Below are 14969 nucleotides of genomic sequence, written 5' to 3'. Positions count from 1 at the left end.
CTACATTAGCTGTGTAGCCTTAGATAAGTAACAGAAACTAATTAACTAAGCCTCAGTTTGTACACCTGAAAAAATGGAAAGAAGCATAATTGTATTAAGCAATTAGTACAGAGTAAGAATATGCCTGCTAATGTCTTGAGTTTTTGCCCATTTCTTCGTCTATATGAGCAGGTTATATACCTAGTTTACAGTTATCATGATGATTAAATGAGAAAATAGAGATGCACAAGGAAGGAGCTAAATAACCATTAGTTTCATCCTCTTACCTGGAAGGATAGTTGAGGGTGGAGGGCAATGAGATCAAAAGAGTTTGGACTACTCAGAAAATGCTCCAGACAGGGGTAGGAAAAAAGGTCAATGCTGATTTCACGAGCCAGATTTGACATTTTGATTCCTGGTAACTTCTAAATGTGTTAATGACTCAAGGTTAACTTTTTAATGATTTGCAAAGCAAGTTTATGCAGTACCATTCCTTTCATTTTCACTTAAAATATTCTGTATTTCAGGGGTTTAACTCTTATGAAATGGCTTTGGCAGAGTCCACACTGATCAGAAAAAGGTGTGTTGATGTCCTACAGAAGATAACAGAATCACTTACCAGATGAACTCTCATAAAATTGTCCATTTCTGAGTTCATCAGGAATGAGATCTACAACACAGGGACAATCATAAGACAAGACCTCTTCTCCCATTTCCAGAATGTTCTGTGATTTTATTATTGATGCCACAAATATCCTCTTAAATAAGGAAATAGGGAAGGCCACAGAAGAGTGTTGCCTCCATCACACCAATAGGAAAGAGCCTCAGGATCATTAAAAAAAAAAAAAAAAAAAAAAAGACTCCTAAGCCATAGAACATTAACCCAATCCCACCTAGATGAAAAGGCCATACAAGAAGAAATTAAGGAAAGCCTCGCGTCCCCCACCCGGAGGCTAATGGGATTGTCAGCTCTAGTCAATGTTTGGAAGATACAGCGTTCAGCCCAAATCCATCACATGAGTTTTAGTCACATTCCTCCCAGCTAACATTATTGTAAACCTGGGCCCTGTGACTTAGGTAGTGCACCCAGGACTGAACAAGCACACGCAAGTCATGGGACCATCTTATGGGTGAAACCAACATCTGCCTTGACAATTTGATGGAGATGCTGGGCCACAATGGAATCATGATGGAAAAACTCTTTATAAATATAAAGGGATATCTAAATAAATAGTTGTATCTTTATTGCCTACTGTTAAAAAAGGAGCAAAAGCTAAAAAAAATGTATATTTTCTGTGATTACTGTAATTGTTCAGAGGTTATATAAATATTTCTAGTTGTAAATACCCTCACTAACAAAAAGCAGCAATATGAAACTTTCAAAAATAAAGAAAACAGCTTTCAACTTACCTAGTTGATCATTGTTTCTCCATTTATAGGATCCCAAAATGTCTCCAAAAATCATCTGAATAAATTTAGGCATCCATACGTATCAACACATGAAAGAAAGAAAAAGGAAAGATACTGTAAAACATAAATATTATCTGGAGGATTTTTATATATTACATAATGCATTTTTAATGAAACAAGGCAATACATTACTCTCTATTACATTGAACATGGCATCAAATATGCATGCTGCTTAAAGCAGGTGGGGAAGAACTGGCCATATAAATTTGAAATGGACTAAAAGCTTTCCACTAGATCCAGAATGTACACCCAGATGTTGCAGTGGGTCAGAAGGACAGAGCCTTGTTCTATGGACTTGCAAATAAACTGAGAATAGGTCAGAGTTTGGAGGGTTCTGTGAATTGTCCATAATGTGTTCAGTTAAGAAAAAGATGTGCACAAGTAACCTTGAAGTCACTAAATATCTATGCAATTTCACCAAATAGGCTGGCTGCTTACTACCTGGAGTCTGGCCTACCACCTGCTGCCCTCTCCATCGTCAACTGTCACAGTTAGTCTCCTGCCCCATCACGGTGATTGGTCCAGTAGGGGACACATGCCAGGACAATCAATGAGGTCCTGGGACAACTGGGTTTCCACATGCAAAACAATGAACTTGGACACCTACCTCATACCATATACAAAACATTAATTCAAAATAAATCGCAGACCTAAAGGTAAATGTCAAAACTTTAAAATATAAAAATCATAGGAGAAAACATGATATTAAGTCTTCCTGGAGAAAAACCTGAGATTAAATCTTCCTAACCTTGGAATAGGCAACGGTTTCTTAGGTATGATACCGAAAGCACAAACAACAAAAGAAAAAAATGGATAAATTAGACTTTGTAAAAAATTTTTTTGCTTGAAAGGGCACAAAGTGAAAAGAAAACTCACAGACTGGGAGAAAATATTTGCAATTCCCATTTCTGATGAGGGACTTATATCCTGAATATACAAAGAATACTTCTTTCTTTATGAAATAATGAAAATGTTCTAAACTTAGATAGTAATGGCATTGCACAGCTCAGTGAATTATACCAAAAACCAGTGAACTGTTCATTTTAAAAGAGTAAATTGTACAGCATGTGAATTATGCCCCAATAAAGCTTTTATTTAAAAAATTAGAAAGAGGATGTATATGACCTAAGCCAGGGCCAATCAGACTAATACCAAGAGATTTCTCTAACTGGAGCTACAGGGAAAGACTCTTTTTTTCCTTCTAAACTCTAGTAGGAAACATGAATCTGGAGCAGCAAATGAGAATGAATGTGGCACAGAAACATTGAAGGTCCCTGAATTGAGTTATCCATCGGGTCAGCTCCTCCCTTTCCTTGCTGGGAATGTGATTCAGTAAATTACCCTTCTCTGGTTTAGGCAAGTTCGAGTTGGATTTCTATCTTTTGAAACCACAAAAGTCCTGGCTGATAAACAGTTATAAAAAAGGCAAGTCACATACTTAAAGACAGTAAATAAATTAAGTACTGACACCTCTCCTCCCCCAAGCTCAGAATACCTGTTCAGTTATCCTTCCTCAGTTTCTCTCTTTTTGGACTGTATTGGCTCTCTTGCCTAAAATCCTAGCCACCCTCATCCCATCCACTCCAAACAGAATGATTTGTCAAAAGTCCAGTTCATCCATGGGAAGTTAAGAAAAGTAAGGGAGAGCATCAACCTACAGGTCTTAGCATAGCATTCTTGGTGGCAATTGCTCCATTTCCTGGTTAAATGAGTTCTTATGTGCCATATAGAAACCTTTCATCTTCTTCATATTTCTCTTCCAAAATTAAAAAATAAATAAATAGAAACAATTACCAATACCATTTGTTCTGATTTGAATCCTCAGTAGTCATAATTTTGACTTTTGGCCTTGTTTCCCAAGACTGCCATCTTTCTTTACGTTCATTCCTTTATCTGGAAATTCTTCTGTATTCTATACGTGGTTTTCAAGTGATTTTTATTTTCATCACTCTTTTTTTCCAGTTTTATTTCTTCTATTTTCTGCTTCTAACAATGCATTATTTGTTCAATTACTAAACTCCCCCTAGTCTATTCCCTTTCACGTGGCTAATTGCACCATTTATTTCACTGAGAATAGTTAACAGCTGTTTTCTGATTTTTTTTTTTTTTCTCTTTCATGTAAGAAATCCATTTTAGAATGTCCAGGAGTTACTTCGAATCTCAAAATACTTTTTTTCTTTTTCTTTTGAATTACAGAGTTCTTAATATGGACAATTCTCTTTTTCCTTACTCAATTCTTTATGATTTTCTAACCTACAAGGACAAGCAACCAGGTGTAACCAAGAAGTTAAGATTTAGGGGATGATTGTGATTACTGAATCATTATACAGATATTTGTTTTTACTTCCTGGTGTATTAGAGAAGGCAGAGGGAAATACCGGAAATCTCTGAACTGCAATTCAGCAGCCCTGATGTCTGATAATGATTGCAGAGCCTTTATCTTGTGCCCTTGTGATTGTAAAAACCTTGTGACTCTCATTTGTACCCATTTTATCCAGTTTTTCGACTTAGTCCCATGATCATTAAAGACAGACCCTCATGTTTATTAATGAAGGGTCTTGGGTCGGTCCAGAATAACCCACCCCAAGTCCAAGGCTATCTTGATAAATGGAGCTGGATCTAAACAAAAGGGCCCCGCCTAACATGTGCAGTAGCTTAAACTTTAACCTATAAGTGATCTGTACCTCATTACAATACTAAAAATCACGCCCATCATCATATTAAGGCCGCCATTTTCTTACATACATTCTGTGACTAAGCATGTAATCAATCTGCACGTGCTCAATAATTAGATCACCTCTAATTACATCATCTAGAGCCATTGTGCTCATTATCCTGAAACCTAGCCATCTGTTGATACTATAAAACTAACAGAATTACTGCAGTTTGGGGAGACAGATTTTTATGGCAATAGGCCATTTGATCTCCTGTTTCATGCCTAGCAATAAACTCTTTCTCTCTTTGAATCACCAGTTTCTCAGGAATTGGTCATTCGTCATTCGAGTGCATCAGGCAAAGAACCCACCACTTTTGATAGGTATCACAGGGAGTTTATTTTAAAATCTCATTTGTTCCAAGGGCTAATTCAATGTCCGAGTCTTCTTACAAAACTTGGGACTAGGAGAAAAGTGAAGTGGTGCTCACTATGCAATTAGCAGAAAGTTGTACCAGACTTGGGGGTTGGGGGAAAGATCAGGATCAACCTCCCAAATCAAAGATGGAAGAGGGGCTAAATTAGGTGACCATCCATTATATTAATTTCAATTGTATTAAAGGTAAAAGAATCAACAAGAATCCATTTTGCTCCACATTTCCTGTTAAATCCTAGAACACTCTCTCACCTTCTCTCACCCTCTTTCATCTGTTCTGCCAGCCTCCTAGGGTCCCTCATCTACTTCTTGTTCCAAACTATTCTTCATCTGATCGTGTCACCCCCCTCCTACTCAAATCCCTTTACTTACCCTGTTGCCATCTTTGACCAACCCATAAGGTGTCTCTTGACCTGGACTTTGTTCCTCTCCTGCCCCACCTTGGGCCTCTCTCACCCAGATTTTGCTCACTCCAGTCACAATGGATTTCTGTCCATTTCAATCCCCAGCTACTTCTGTACCTCAGGGCATCCCTACATGATTCCTCCTGCACTTGAAATATCTTTTCCTCTCCTCCGCCCCTACCACACCCTGTCTCCTTTGTCCTTACTTCCACCCCCCCTCCAGCTCTCAGTTTGAATGCCACTTCCTCCAGGAAGCCCTCCCTGACCTCCACATGATATTCAGTTCCCTCACAGTATGCTCCCCAGTGCTTGCCTGTAGTCAGGATAACTCTTGTTGAATGAACGCCTTCACTCTAGACCAGCCCACGCCACAGGAGCTGGGACTCGACTTTTCTTGCTCCCTGCTGTGTCCCTAGCTCTTTCAATATCAACCACAAAACCAATACTGATAAAATACTTGTGAAATGATATGCTTGTCCTTATCATTTTTGCATTAGTTGGGCCATGAGTGTGTGTGTGTGTGTGTGTGCATTTATTTTCTGTGGTATATCCCTGACTTCCTAGATAATTTAATGAGGTCTAGAAAAGCAAGCTCTTGATACTTGCCCTAGCTCCAAAAGAAGAGGAACCTTAAATTATGGCTCTGTGATAAGCTTGAGGACCACCTGGGAATCAACCCTCAAAAGCTGCCAGTGTGAAAATATGATCCATAGAACTGTGCTAACTGAAATTTCTGTGGAGAAGCACCTAATAAAACTGTGCAACATCCCTTCTGCACCATCCCCTGTAGCGGGAGCTCCTCAGTACATTAGTTTCATTGCTTCTTAATGCTAAAATGGACTTTCATACCAAAAAAAAAAAGATGTGGATATGGTCATATTATGGGGACATTTTTTATGTCTATTTCTTGAAGTTGAAATTTATACTCTTTGAATGTTATTTTCACTACAGAATTAAATCTCAAAAGTTGGAAGGAAACTATAAAGAGCACAGAAAGATATTGCTGGACAGATTCAACTATAGAACAGTAGAAACATTTTTAAATACTATGAAGAATATTAGATTAGCCTGTTATGAACAAGCAAATGATGTAACAGTTATCTCTAGGGAGGAGTGAAGAGATTTTCTCCTCATTTCATATTCTTAAGCATTTTTTCCCCCGTTTCTTTTTCTTTCATTTGTTCTACAAATAATTTTTGAAGAACTATATTGTGTCAAACATTGTCCTACACTGATCAAATCAAAACATCCCCTGTCCCCAATCTAATGAGGAATGAAGTCCAAAAAAGACAAATTGATAGATAATATAATTTCAAGTAGGAAGTTTATACAATGTTCATTTCACAGTGTGATCCCTTCCCATGCGGTTGAGGGAAAGGGGGTGCTTGGCATCACTGAGCATCTACTGAGTACCAGATGCTGGGGCAGAGCTTTCACGACCACCAAGTTAATTCTCTCAACAACCTCTAACGTGTCTCTGTTACTCCCATTTAACACGTGAAGGAGCTGCTGATCATGAAGCTTAAATGCCCTGACCTAGACGCAGAGCAGGTAAATAGTTTGAACACTGCTCCTCAAACACGCCCGGCTTCATTCCACCGACCCACAGCGCCTGTGAGCCACAGAGTGAGATCCAAAGCTTTGAAGATTTGCTAATTTTTCCTTCAAGCTCCTGTCCCAAAGTGGGAGAGAGAGCAAGCAGGGGAACAGGCTGGAAGAAGTGGGTCCTGTGAGAAGGAGATTGTGCTGGTTTAAGTGTATTGTGTCCCCCAAATGCCATTATCTTTGTGGTCTTGTGTGGGGCAGACGTTTTGGTGCTGGTTGGATTTGCTTGGAGTGTGCCCCACCCAGCTGTGGGTGATGACTCTGATGAGATGTTCCCATGGAGGTGTGGCCCCGCCCATTTGGGGTGGGCCTTGATCAGTGGAGCCATATAAATGAGCTGACTCAAAGAGAGGGAACGGAGTGCAGCTGTGAGTGATGTTTTGAGGAGGAGCAAGCTTGCTGGAGAGGAACGTCCTGGGAGAAAGCCGTTTTGAAGCCGGAGCTTTGGAGCAGACGCCAGCTGCCTTCCTAGCTAGCAGAGGTTTTCCAGACACCACTGGCCGTCCTCCGGTCAAGGTACCCGATTGCTGATGTGTTACCTTGGACGTTTTGTGGCCTTAAGACTGTAACTGTGTAGCGAAATAAACCCCCGTTTTATAAAAGCCTATCCATCTCTGGTGTTTTGCATTCTGCAGCATTAGCAAACTAGAACAGAGATTGTAGAGGAGTGGAGAACCCAGCTGAGGAGGCAGAGCTCAGCTTGCCCACGCCCGCATGATCGACCAGCTGCTCTGTCACACTACCCTGCTTTTCCAAACCCTTCTGGACCCTAAAGCTGCCGTCTGAGAGGAAACCCCAGTCCTACCTCTTCGCTGCTGCTAGACTCGGAGCTGGAGGGCCAGCCGCAGCGAACCCACACATCCTGCACCTGGTCGGCGGACACCTGCACCGTGCTTCTGCAGACGGCTGTCGGCTGCAGGAGACAAAGCAGAGTTGTCCCTTCAGCAGCTCATAGAAAGGCTTAAGATCTTCCCAAGAAATCAAGCAACACTGGAGGGCTTGGGGAAAAAATGGTACAGACAGGAAAAATTTACAGGGACTTGGTTTTTCCAGAATGAAAATTTCTCAAGAGCTAAGCAGAAACACATGAAATATTTAAATATCTCTTCAGCATTTAGTGCATTTCAAGTGTCTGGGGAAGACAAACATTCTCTTCACAAGCACTAAGTGGGCTTCCTTGAATCATTTCCCAAAAGAAACAGTAAGAGCCCCTGAGGATTTTGCTTTCTTCCCCTTTGCCCTCTGATGTCATTTGTAATAGATGTTTGTGACACTTTTGTTTGGGTCCAGAGTCACAGTGAAAAGTTTCATGAAACAAATAACAAAAATAAAGAATCACCTTTTCAGAATTCATATCACTGTGATGACCTTATGACAATTAAACCAGTAAAGTAGCAAAACCACAGAATTCAGGCATCTGAATGTAAACACTTTGGAAAACAATATTGGATTGATGGCATTGCCATGTTCAGACAGCTCTCCTGCCCATGGGTGCTGACTGAGCCCCGCAGGAAAATGACACTTAAACACATATAAATGTGGATCATTAGAAACAATACTTGCTTTGGCGTTTGGACACCTAAATTCCAGTTCCAGTTTTGTCACTGAAGTCTTGCTTACCTGTGCCTGAGTGATCATCCAGCTGCTCTATCACACAGCTCTGTTTGTCCAAACCACACAGACCCTAAAAGGCGCTGTCCGAGAGGATATTAAGCCCCTGGTCTTAGCATGTTCTGGGGATGCAACAATGAACACTTTGTAACAGTCAACTACAAAATAACAGAACATGGACCAGGGACACAGCTGGTGTTTTAGGGTCATTTATAATGGCATGTGACATGTTTCTGAGCTTTCTCTTTGGTGTTGGCCTCTCTGTATACATTTTGCCTGGAATCACCATTATCCCCATTTTAAAGAGGGGAAACTGAGGAAATGAGGAGTCAAACTTTGCCACGATCGGTCAGGACCACAGACTCCAGGAATCAAAGCTGAGACTTGAAAAGACGGGAAAGAGCCCATGGTGTGAGAGGAAAGTAGAGCCAACATCTAGGGCAGGAGCAAGTCTGGCTGCTCTGGCTAAGTGATGGGGTTATTAAGGGTTTTCTCTTTCTTCTTGTATTTTCTGACATTTGCTAATGAGCATATTTTGTTTTTTCTTTCAGATGAAAGAACCATGGCAATTCCTTTTGGTGATCGTGTAGATTTTTCAAGTTAGTCCCTTAACCCTTAATCCCACTTCCACCTTCCCGGGGCACACGGCGTCGGTGCTGTTAGGCAGCGGCCCAGCTCCTGGCCAGGCTCCCGGATCACAGCTGGCCACAGGGGAAGTCAGCCCTTCCTTACACTAGTATCTGGGAACGTAGACTTTCCCGCCACACTTACCACGAAGTAACCCCTCTGGAAATCACAGGTAGAAGGATCTTGTTCCGAATCTCTCCTGCAAGTAGTTTCTCGAATGCTGAATTCTAAATCCATGCTCAAGGTATCATCATCCAAGACGTTGATCTTTCAAAACATAAAGTGTAAGTTTGCAATAGGTGAGTTCTGCTGTTTACAATGCTAGAAACGTTTCTCCCTGCACAAGGAGAAAACATTTGCAGAATCATCCACCATTTAAGGTAGAAATTATCTTAGCAAACACCTAGTTCAATGCCCTCATCCTACTGATGAAATAGGTAAAAGGGATTTACCAAAGTCATACAATACTGACAAAACTGGAATTAGAATTTAATCCAAACACCAAAACAAGTCCTGTTTCCAATGATTCACATTTACATGTGTTTAAATGTCACTTGCCTCTAAGAAGAACCCATAATTTCATAATAATTCCTGAAATAAGTAAGTAAATGACAGGTACAACTCTGGTGTAAAATGTGACCCAGTCCCTGCTTTCTGATTGATCAGTTCTGATCTTGACATGATTTTCTTTACATGATTTTCTACCCCCTTCCAGCAAGTTCTGATCTTGGAGGAACATTCCAAGCTTCCTGATGAATCTGCGACATTCTGATGACACAGAAACCTCTGACTTACTGAGTGCCCCTTGCGTGTCCAGCACTGGAGGTAGAGCCAGGAAAACACCAGGCAGTGTGGGCATCCAGGCAGTAAATACATTAACAAAAAATACACAGGAGGATTCCAGATAGTTACGACCTTACGAAGGACAAGACAAGCAAACATGGTGATGGGGTGTGGGGGAAGCAGCATCTCCTTTAGATCTGGTGTTAGGAAAATCCTCGCCAAGGGAGGGAATCGAAGCTGAGATGTGAAGATGGGAAGGAACCCATCGTGTGAGAGGAAACCAGAGCCCACGTCCTGGGGCAGGGGCAAGTCCGGCCTCTGTGGCTGGGTAATGTCCGTTATTCAGAGTTTTCTCTTTCTTCTTATATTTTCTGACATTTTCTAACAAGCATATTTAATTTTTTCTTTCAAATGAAAGAACCATGGCAATTCCTTTTGGTGATCATTTAGGTTTTTCTGGTTAATCCCTTATTTTTGGACATTTAGGTTGTTGCAAAGTATTGAGAACACAAAAAGTAAAGATCAGGAATAGCTGGCTAAAAATAATTTAGAAGGAAAAAAGCAAAAAAATACAAAGAAGGTAAAAGGTCAAAATGGCCAAAAATGGGTATGGACACAAAAAGGATCCCAACCCATCCACAGCTTTCCCTCCAATCATGCCCAGAATCCAGCCCCTCCCCACCTTTCTGCCCCCAAGGGAGACTCAGTCACCACCCAGCCATCTGTCCCCACTTCCTCCCCTGCTCCCGAGCCACACTGCAGCTAAAAGGGTCTTCATGCCCTCTCCTTGTTTAAACTCCCAGGGGCTTCCCCCTGCCCTTAAAACAGACCCCAAACCCCTCAGAATCAAGGTCTAGTCATGTCCCAACAGTGGCCACTCCCCCCCCCACCCCCTTCTCTCCCCTGCACCTGCACCCTGGACTGGAGCCAGACTCTCCCACTGGCCCTGCCCGGAGCCCTTCCCCCACTCCGGGTCTCCCCAGGACTCCGATTTCTTGCTTGTGCTCAGGTGTCAGAGCCTCAGGGGACACTTCCTTGTCAACCCTTCTGACCAAGCCCCAGCCCCACCAGGCCCACCCATCCAACAACTTCTTTTATTTCTCCACAGTGCTCTCTGCTCTCTGGAATGATCTTCATTTATTTGTGTTCTTTTTCTCTTTCTCTCCCTCCTTCTCTCGCCTCTCCTGTCTTTCTCTTCCTCCCTTCCTCTCTTTTTCTTCCTCTCTCTCTGACTCTCTGTTCCCTCCCCTCCTGTGATGGAGAAGTTAGGATTTAGGAAATGATTATCATTGCTGCATCATTAGATAGATATTTCTTTTTACTTTCTAGTATATTAGAATAGCCAGAGGAAAATACCTGAAATTACTGAACTATAATCCAGCTGCCTTCATCTCTGATAATGATAATGATAGTATAACTATATAGCCTTTATCTTTTGATTGCAAAAACCTTGTGACTGACCCTCACTTACACCCCTTTATCCTGTTTTTCAACTTTAGAGTCTTATGATCACTAGAGACAGCCCCGAATGTTTATTAAGAAAGGGCCTTGGGTCAGCCCAGAACTAACCCACCCCAATTCCAAATTATCTCTAACCTTCTCATCTTGAGTCATTGTACTCATTCTCCTAAAACCTGTCCATATTTTGATCCTACAAAACTATCAGAGTGACTGCAGGGCAGGGAGGCAGGATTTTAGGCTGATAGGCCATATGATTTCCCGTTTCGCGCCCAGAAATAAACTCTTTCTCTCCTTGAAACCCGGTGTCATAGATTGGCTGTTATGCACATCGGGCAGAAGACCCACTGCTTTTGCTCGGTGTCACTCTCTCCCTCTCTCTTTCTCCCTTTCTCTCTCTCCCTTTCTCTCTTTCTCTCCTCCATCTGATCTGAGCCTCCGAGAGCAGCCAACTGCTCTCCCGTCACTTCCTCACCCCAGCACCAGGCCTGTCAGCCTTTCTTTTCTCCTTGTGTCCACCGAGGAAAGGATCTGAGCAAAGCTAGTATCACAGTCGGAGCAAGGAAACCACCCTTGCTGAAGTCACGTTGCCTCACCCTTCCCCACCCTTTCTTAGACTTCGAGTCCCAAGAGGTAAGCAGTTTGCAATAACAATTGCAAGAGTGTTTGATCCAGGACTGCTGGCAAAACCGAGCAGTTCTCAAGGCCGAACGACTGCCCCCGAGAATCACCAGGAGAGCACTGAGAGATGCAGGCGCCCCACCCACAGGGCTTCCAGCTTAATTAGTCCACCATCCCTCCCGGACATCAGGGGTACGGAGAGCTCCCCAGTGAGGCTGATGTGCAGCCAGGGCCCAGAACTCCTGGTCTTATTAAGCAAACTCAGCGATAAAGCCAGAATCCGAACCCCCCTTCCCTAAACACCCCCACAAATATAAACATGACTCAATCACTTATTTCCTTTGCACATATTCCTAGAAGTGAAACTATGAGATCAAAGGCTATGAACATGCCAACTATGTTTCCACATTGCTTTCCAAAGATAATTTTTTACCAATGTTTGCTCTCTCTAGCAGCAATGCTTGAGATTCCTTTTGCACTTTAATTCTGACTTTTTCAGCTTTTGAGGGGGTGATTTTCCCCACAAATGTTTCCCAATCATCTGTATTTCTTCCTTTGTGAATTGTTTGGACCCTTGGTTCCAGTGAGCTGTCCACTCATCTCTCTCCCGAGGATTTTCCTCCTAGCATATCTCCCATGTCTACTAGAATGGCAAGAGCTGGTACACTCAGGGCCACCTGTGTTTGTAGAAGAGAAGGCCAACAAGTACAACATAAAGCAACATGTGAAACATGTTTAGCCTTCCCAAGAGGAAAGATACTAATGACAATACAGTAAAAGGAAGGAGAGTCTCCTCTCTGATGGGACACAGAAAAGGGTCCCTGGTGGAGCCACCAGTCCATGTAGCTTGACCGGTTAATTTGAACAATCGGAAATGGTTGGGAGAGGTAAGAACAGGCCGACTTCCGGGTGGAAGAGCAGAGCACGAGAAGTGGAGAAGCATCTTTCACTTACGTACCCATTAAGGATCACACACACACACACACACATGCACATGCACATATAAGTGGTTGCACGTGCATCTGGACACAGGTCTCTGTGACGATCCCGAGATGGCCCACAGGCTATGCCCTCCGTGGCTGTGCCCCTCACTGGCTCGTCTCCACCGGCCAGGTTTCCATGGTCTCAGTAACTGTTCTCATGCTCTCGTCCATTGAATTAAGTGCTTACTCTTCTCTGCAGGTAGTGAGCAATCACTAAATTACAGGTAAATCTAAGCCGTTCATCTGCAAACTGAGCAAGAGTGCATCAAGTCCACCGCACCCCAAGAGGATTTCCTTAAATGCAAAAGGTGGAAACCAAAGCAACCAGGGTGCAAGGAAGGGCTTTCTTCATCCCGGCCCAGTGCCCTTTCGGAAGGAAGTCAACCCTGGGCTGAGCATCTGGCCGTACGTGTCATGCGGTGCCTCCATGCTCCGATGCCCAGACCCAGTGACCCCACCCTGGCCACCATCGCCTGGTTCACGGCATCTAACTGAAGGATAGCCCGTTGCCTTAAACACCTATGGCCTAATTGGAAAACACAACTGGGGCAATTAGATTAATATCCTGGGGATCTGGAAATGAGAAACTGAGCCTGTTTATGAAGAAGAAGGCTCAAGATGAAAATGTATTTGGAAATTGGGGACAAGAAACCATGAGCCCTGAGCTCTTCAAGGTGGGAGTATGAACAAGCTAACGGCAAACTAAGAAGGAGGGACAGGAGAGGCCAGCAGGTAGGCAGAGAGAAAGAACGTGGCCCGCTGGCCTCAGCAGGGGAGCAGCATCTGCCTGGGTCGCTGGCTAGGCCTCCACCCCGGCTCCCAGGAGGCCTGGCTGCACAGCGGTTTTCAGTCCTAAGCCTGTGACTTGATGTAATCTCTCCCAATCCCACCTTAACCTAAACTAGCTTGAGGGTCCTTCTGTTCCTACCTTCCAAAAGAGCCTCATTAAGAAGATAACTAGGCTGGCAAAATCACCCGGGGAGCAGGAGGGAGGGCGACAGCTTGCTGTCCCTGTTTCTCATTTCCTTTGAAGGACATTTCTTTCCTTGTCTATCACAGATTCAGTCATTGGAAGCCTTAGAAAATTCGTCTTTGCCTATTTCCCACGGCTAACAGGAAACAATGTTACCAAATAGATGAAGAATGTGGGCTGCTTTGGCTAAAAGCTGGAATATATTAGGAGCAGCACTGCTAAATTAGAAAGGGGGCTCATTTCCAGTAAATGGGTAGTTCTTAATAAAACACCCCAGAAGGAACCATGAGCACTTTGGATACGCAAGCAGGATGCAGTGTCTAGACATAGGAGATGCAGCTAGAAGGAGGAGTCCAGAAGAAGAATCAGGCATCAGAAGAAGCTTTGAGGGCCCATTGGCAATAGTTATGATTAAATCCCTCCCCTGTCCACCCCCACCCCACACCCCAGAAAGAGCATGACAGCGGTAACTAGCTATTATCTTTTTAAGAAAAATAAAAAGTGTATCCAACAAAGTGGCAAAAAAGTGGCAGGAAAGAGGAATAGGGAAGACTTCGTTAAGGCACTTACTCTTCTCACGGAGCTTCTGAATGCCCGGAACAGGTATGGGCTCAGTGACTGGGCATTCACCTTGGCCACGGAGGCACCCAGGGCTTCCCGCACGGAGGACGGATCATAGTCGTACACAGGGAAGCCTGGACACACAAGCACACGGGGCGCAGTGAGACAGAGAACACACGCCAGGAAGCTCTGCATCTTCACAGGAAGGTGGCCCTGTCCTTGAGCTCCTTACCTGAGCAAGGCCAGCAGTTCATGGCAAGAACAAGCATGATCAATATCTTCGTCATCTTCTCCAGCCTCGGATGAATTATCTTAATTCAGGGCCAGAGAGATTGTCTATAAATCGGTTGGGGGCTGACAAGTCCTCCTGTGAGTAGCTCTCCTTATCAAATGTGACCTGCTGTGCTCTCCTTCGCTCAATCAGAAAAAAAAATTGATCTGGGTGTCAATATTTACTGTCCAGCTTTTTCTATGGAAAGGTTCCAGTTTGAGGCCACTTTTGAAGTTTAGAACCTCAAAACAGGTCCAAAAGGGGCTCGGAGATTCCATGTTGCTGTTTATTTCTCATTATTTTAACGTTATTCTTTTGGAAGAGGGATGTAATCGTATGCACAACAATGGGTAATTTTAAATTGATGCTGGTTTAGTTCCCTCTTGTTGACTCCTTGTGAAAAATGTGTGGTTATTTCAGATCTTTTTGGAAAGTATGACTTTAAAGAAGAGAATGGATCCTAAACATTCCAAGCAAGTATGTGTGCGTCCTGTCAACCAATCGTCTCTGCTACTGGACATATTTGTACTTCAC

The 14969-nt window shown here is 43.1% G+C and overlaps 1 protein-coding gene across 10 annotated transcripts in view; it reads right to left on the bottom strand.

Moving 5' to 3' along the window:
* Window positions 1-14561, bottom strand: part of SPP2 (secreted phosphoprotein 2) — a 39894-nt gene extending 25333 nt beyond the window's left edge. For 4 of the 10 annotated variants that reach the window (XM_037850386.1, XM_037850382.1, XM_037850384.1 and 1 more), the window contains exons 1-6: window positions 14397-14561; window positions 14174-14298; window positions 8930-9052; window positions 7353-7460; window positions 1390-1444; window positions 599-649 (exon numbers count right to left, since the gene is read on the bottom strand). In XM_037850386.1, the coding sequence (XP_037706314.1) occupies window positions 599-649; window positions 1390-1444; window positions 7353-7460; window positions 8930-9052; window positions 14174-14298; window positions 14397-14451 (517 nt within the window). In that variant the 5' untranslated portion in view covers window positions 14452-14561. Of the gene's footprint in view, window positions 1-598; window positions 650-691; window positions 803-1389; window positions 1445-7352; window positions 7461-8929; window positions 9053-14173; window positions 14299-14396 lie in introns of those variants that run through there. The other 6 variants (XM_037850380.1, XM_037850389.1, XM_037850388.1 and 3 more) reach the window with 4 other exon arrangements.
* Between the last annotated feature and the right edge of the window lie 408 nt (window positions 14562-14969).

This window comes from Choloepus didactylus, chromosome 9, assembly GCF_015220235.1.
Source record: "Choloepus didactylus isolate mChoDid1 chromosome 9, mChoDid1.pri, whole genome shotgun sequence".
Lineage (NCBI taxonomy): Eukaryota > Metazoa > Chordata > Mammalia > Pilosa > Megalonychidae > Choloepus > Choloepus didactylus.
The sequence above is the reverse complement of the archived record's forward strand: the minus strand, read 5'-3'. Positions and strand labels throughout refer to the sequence as shown.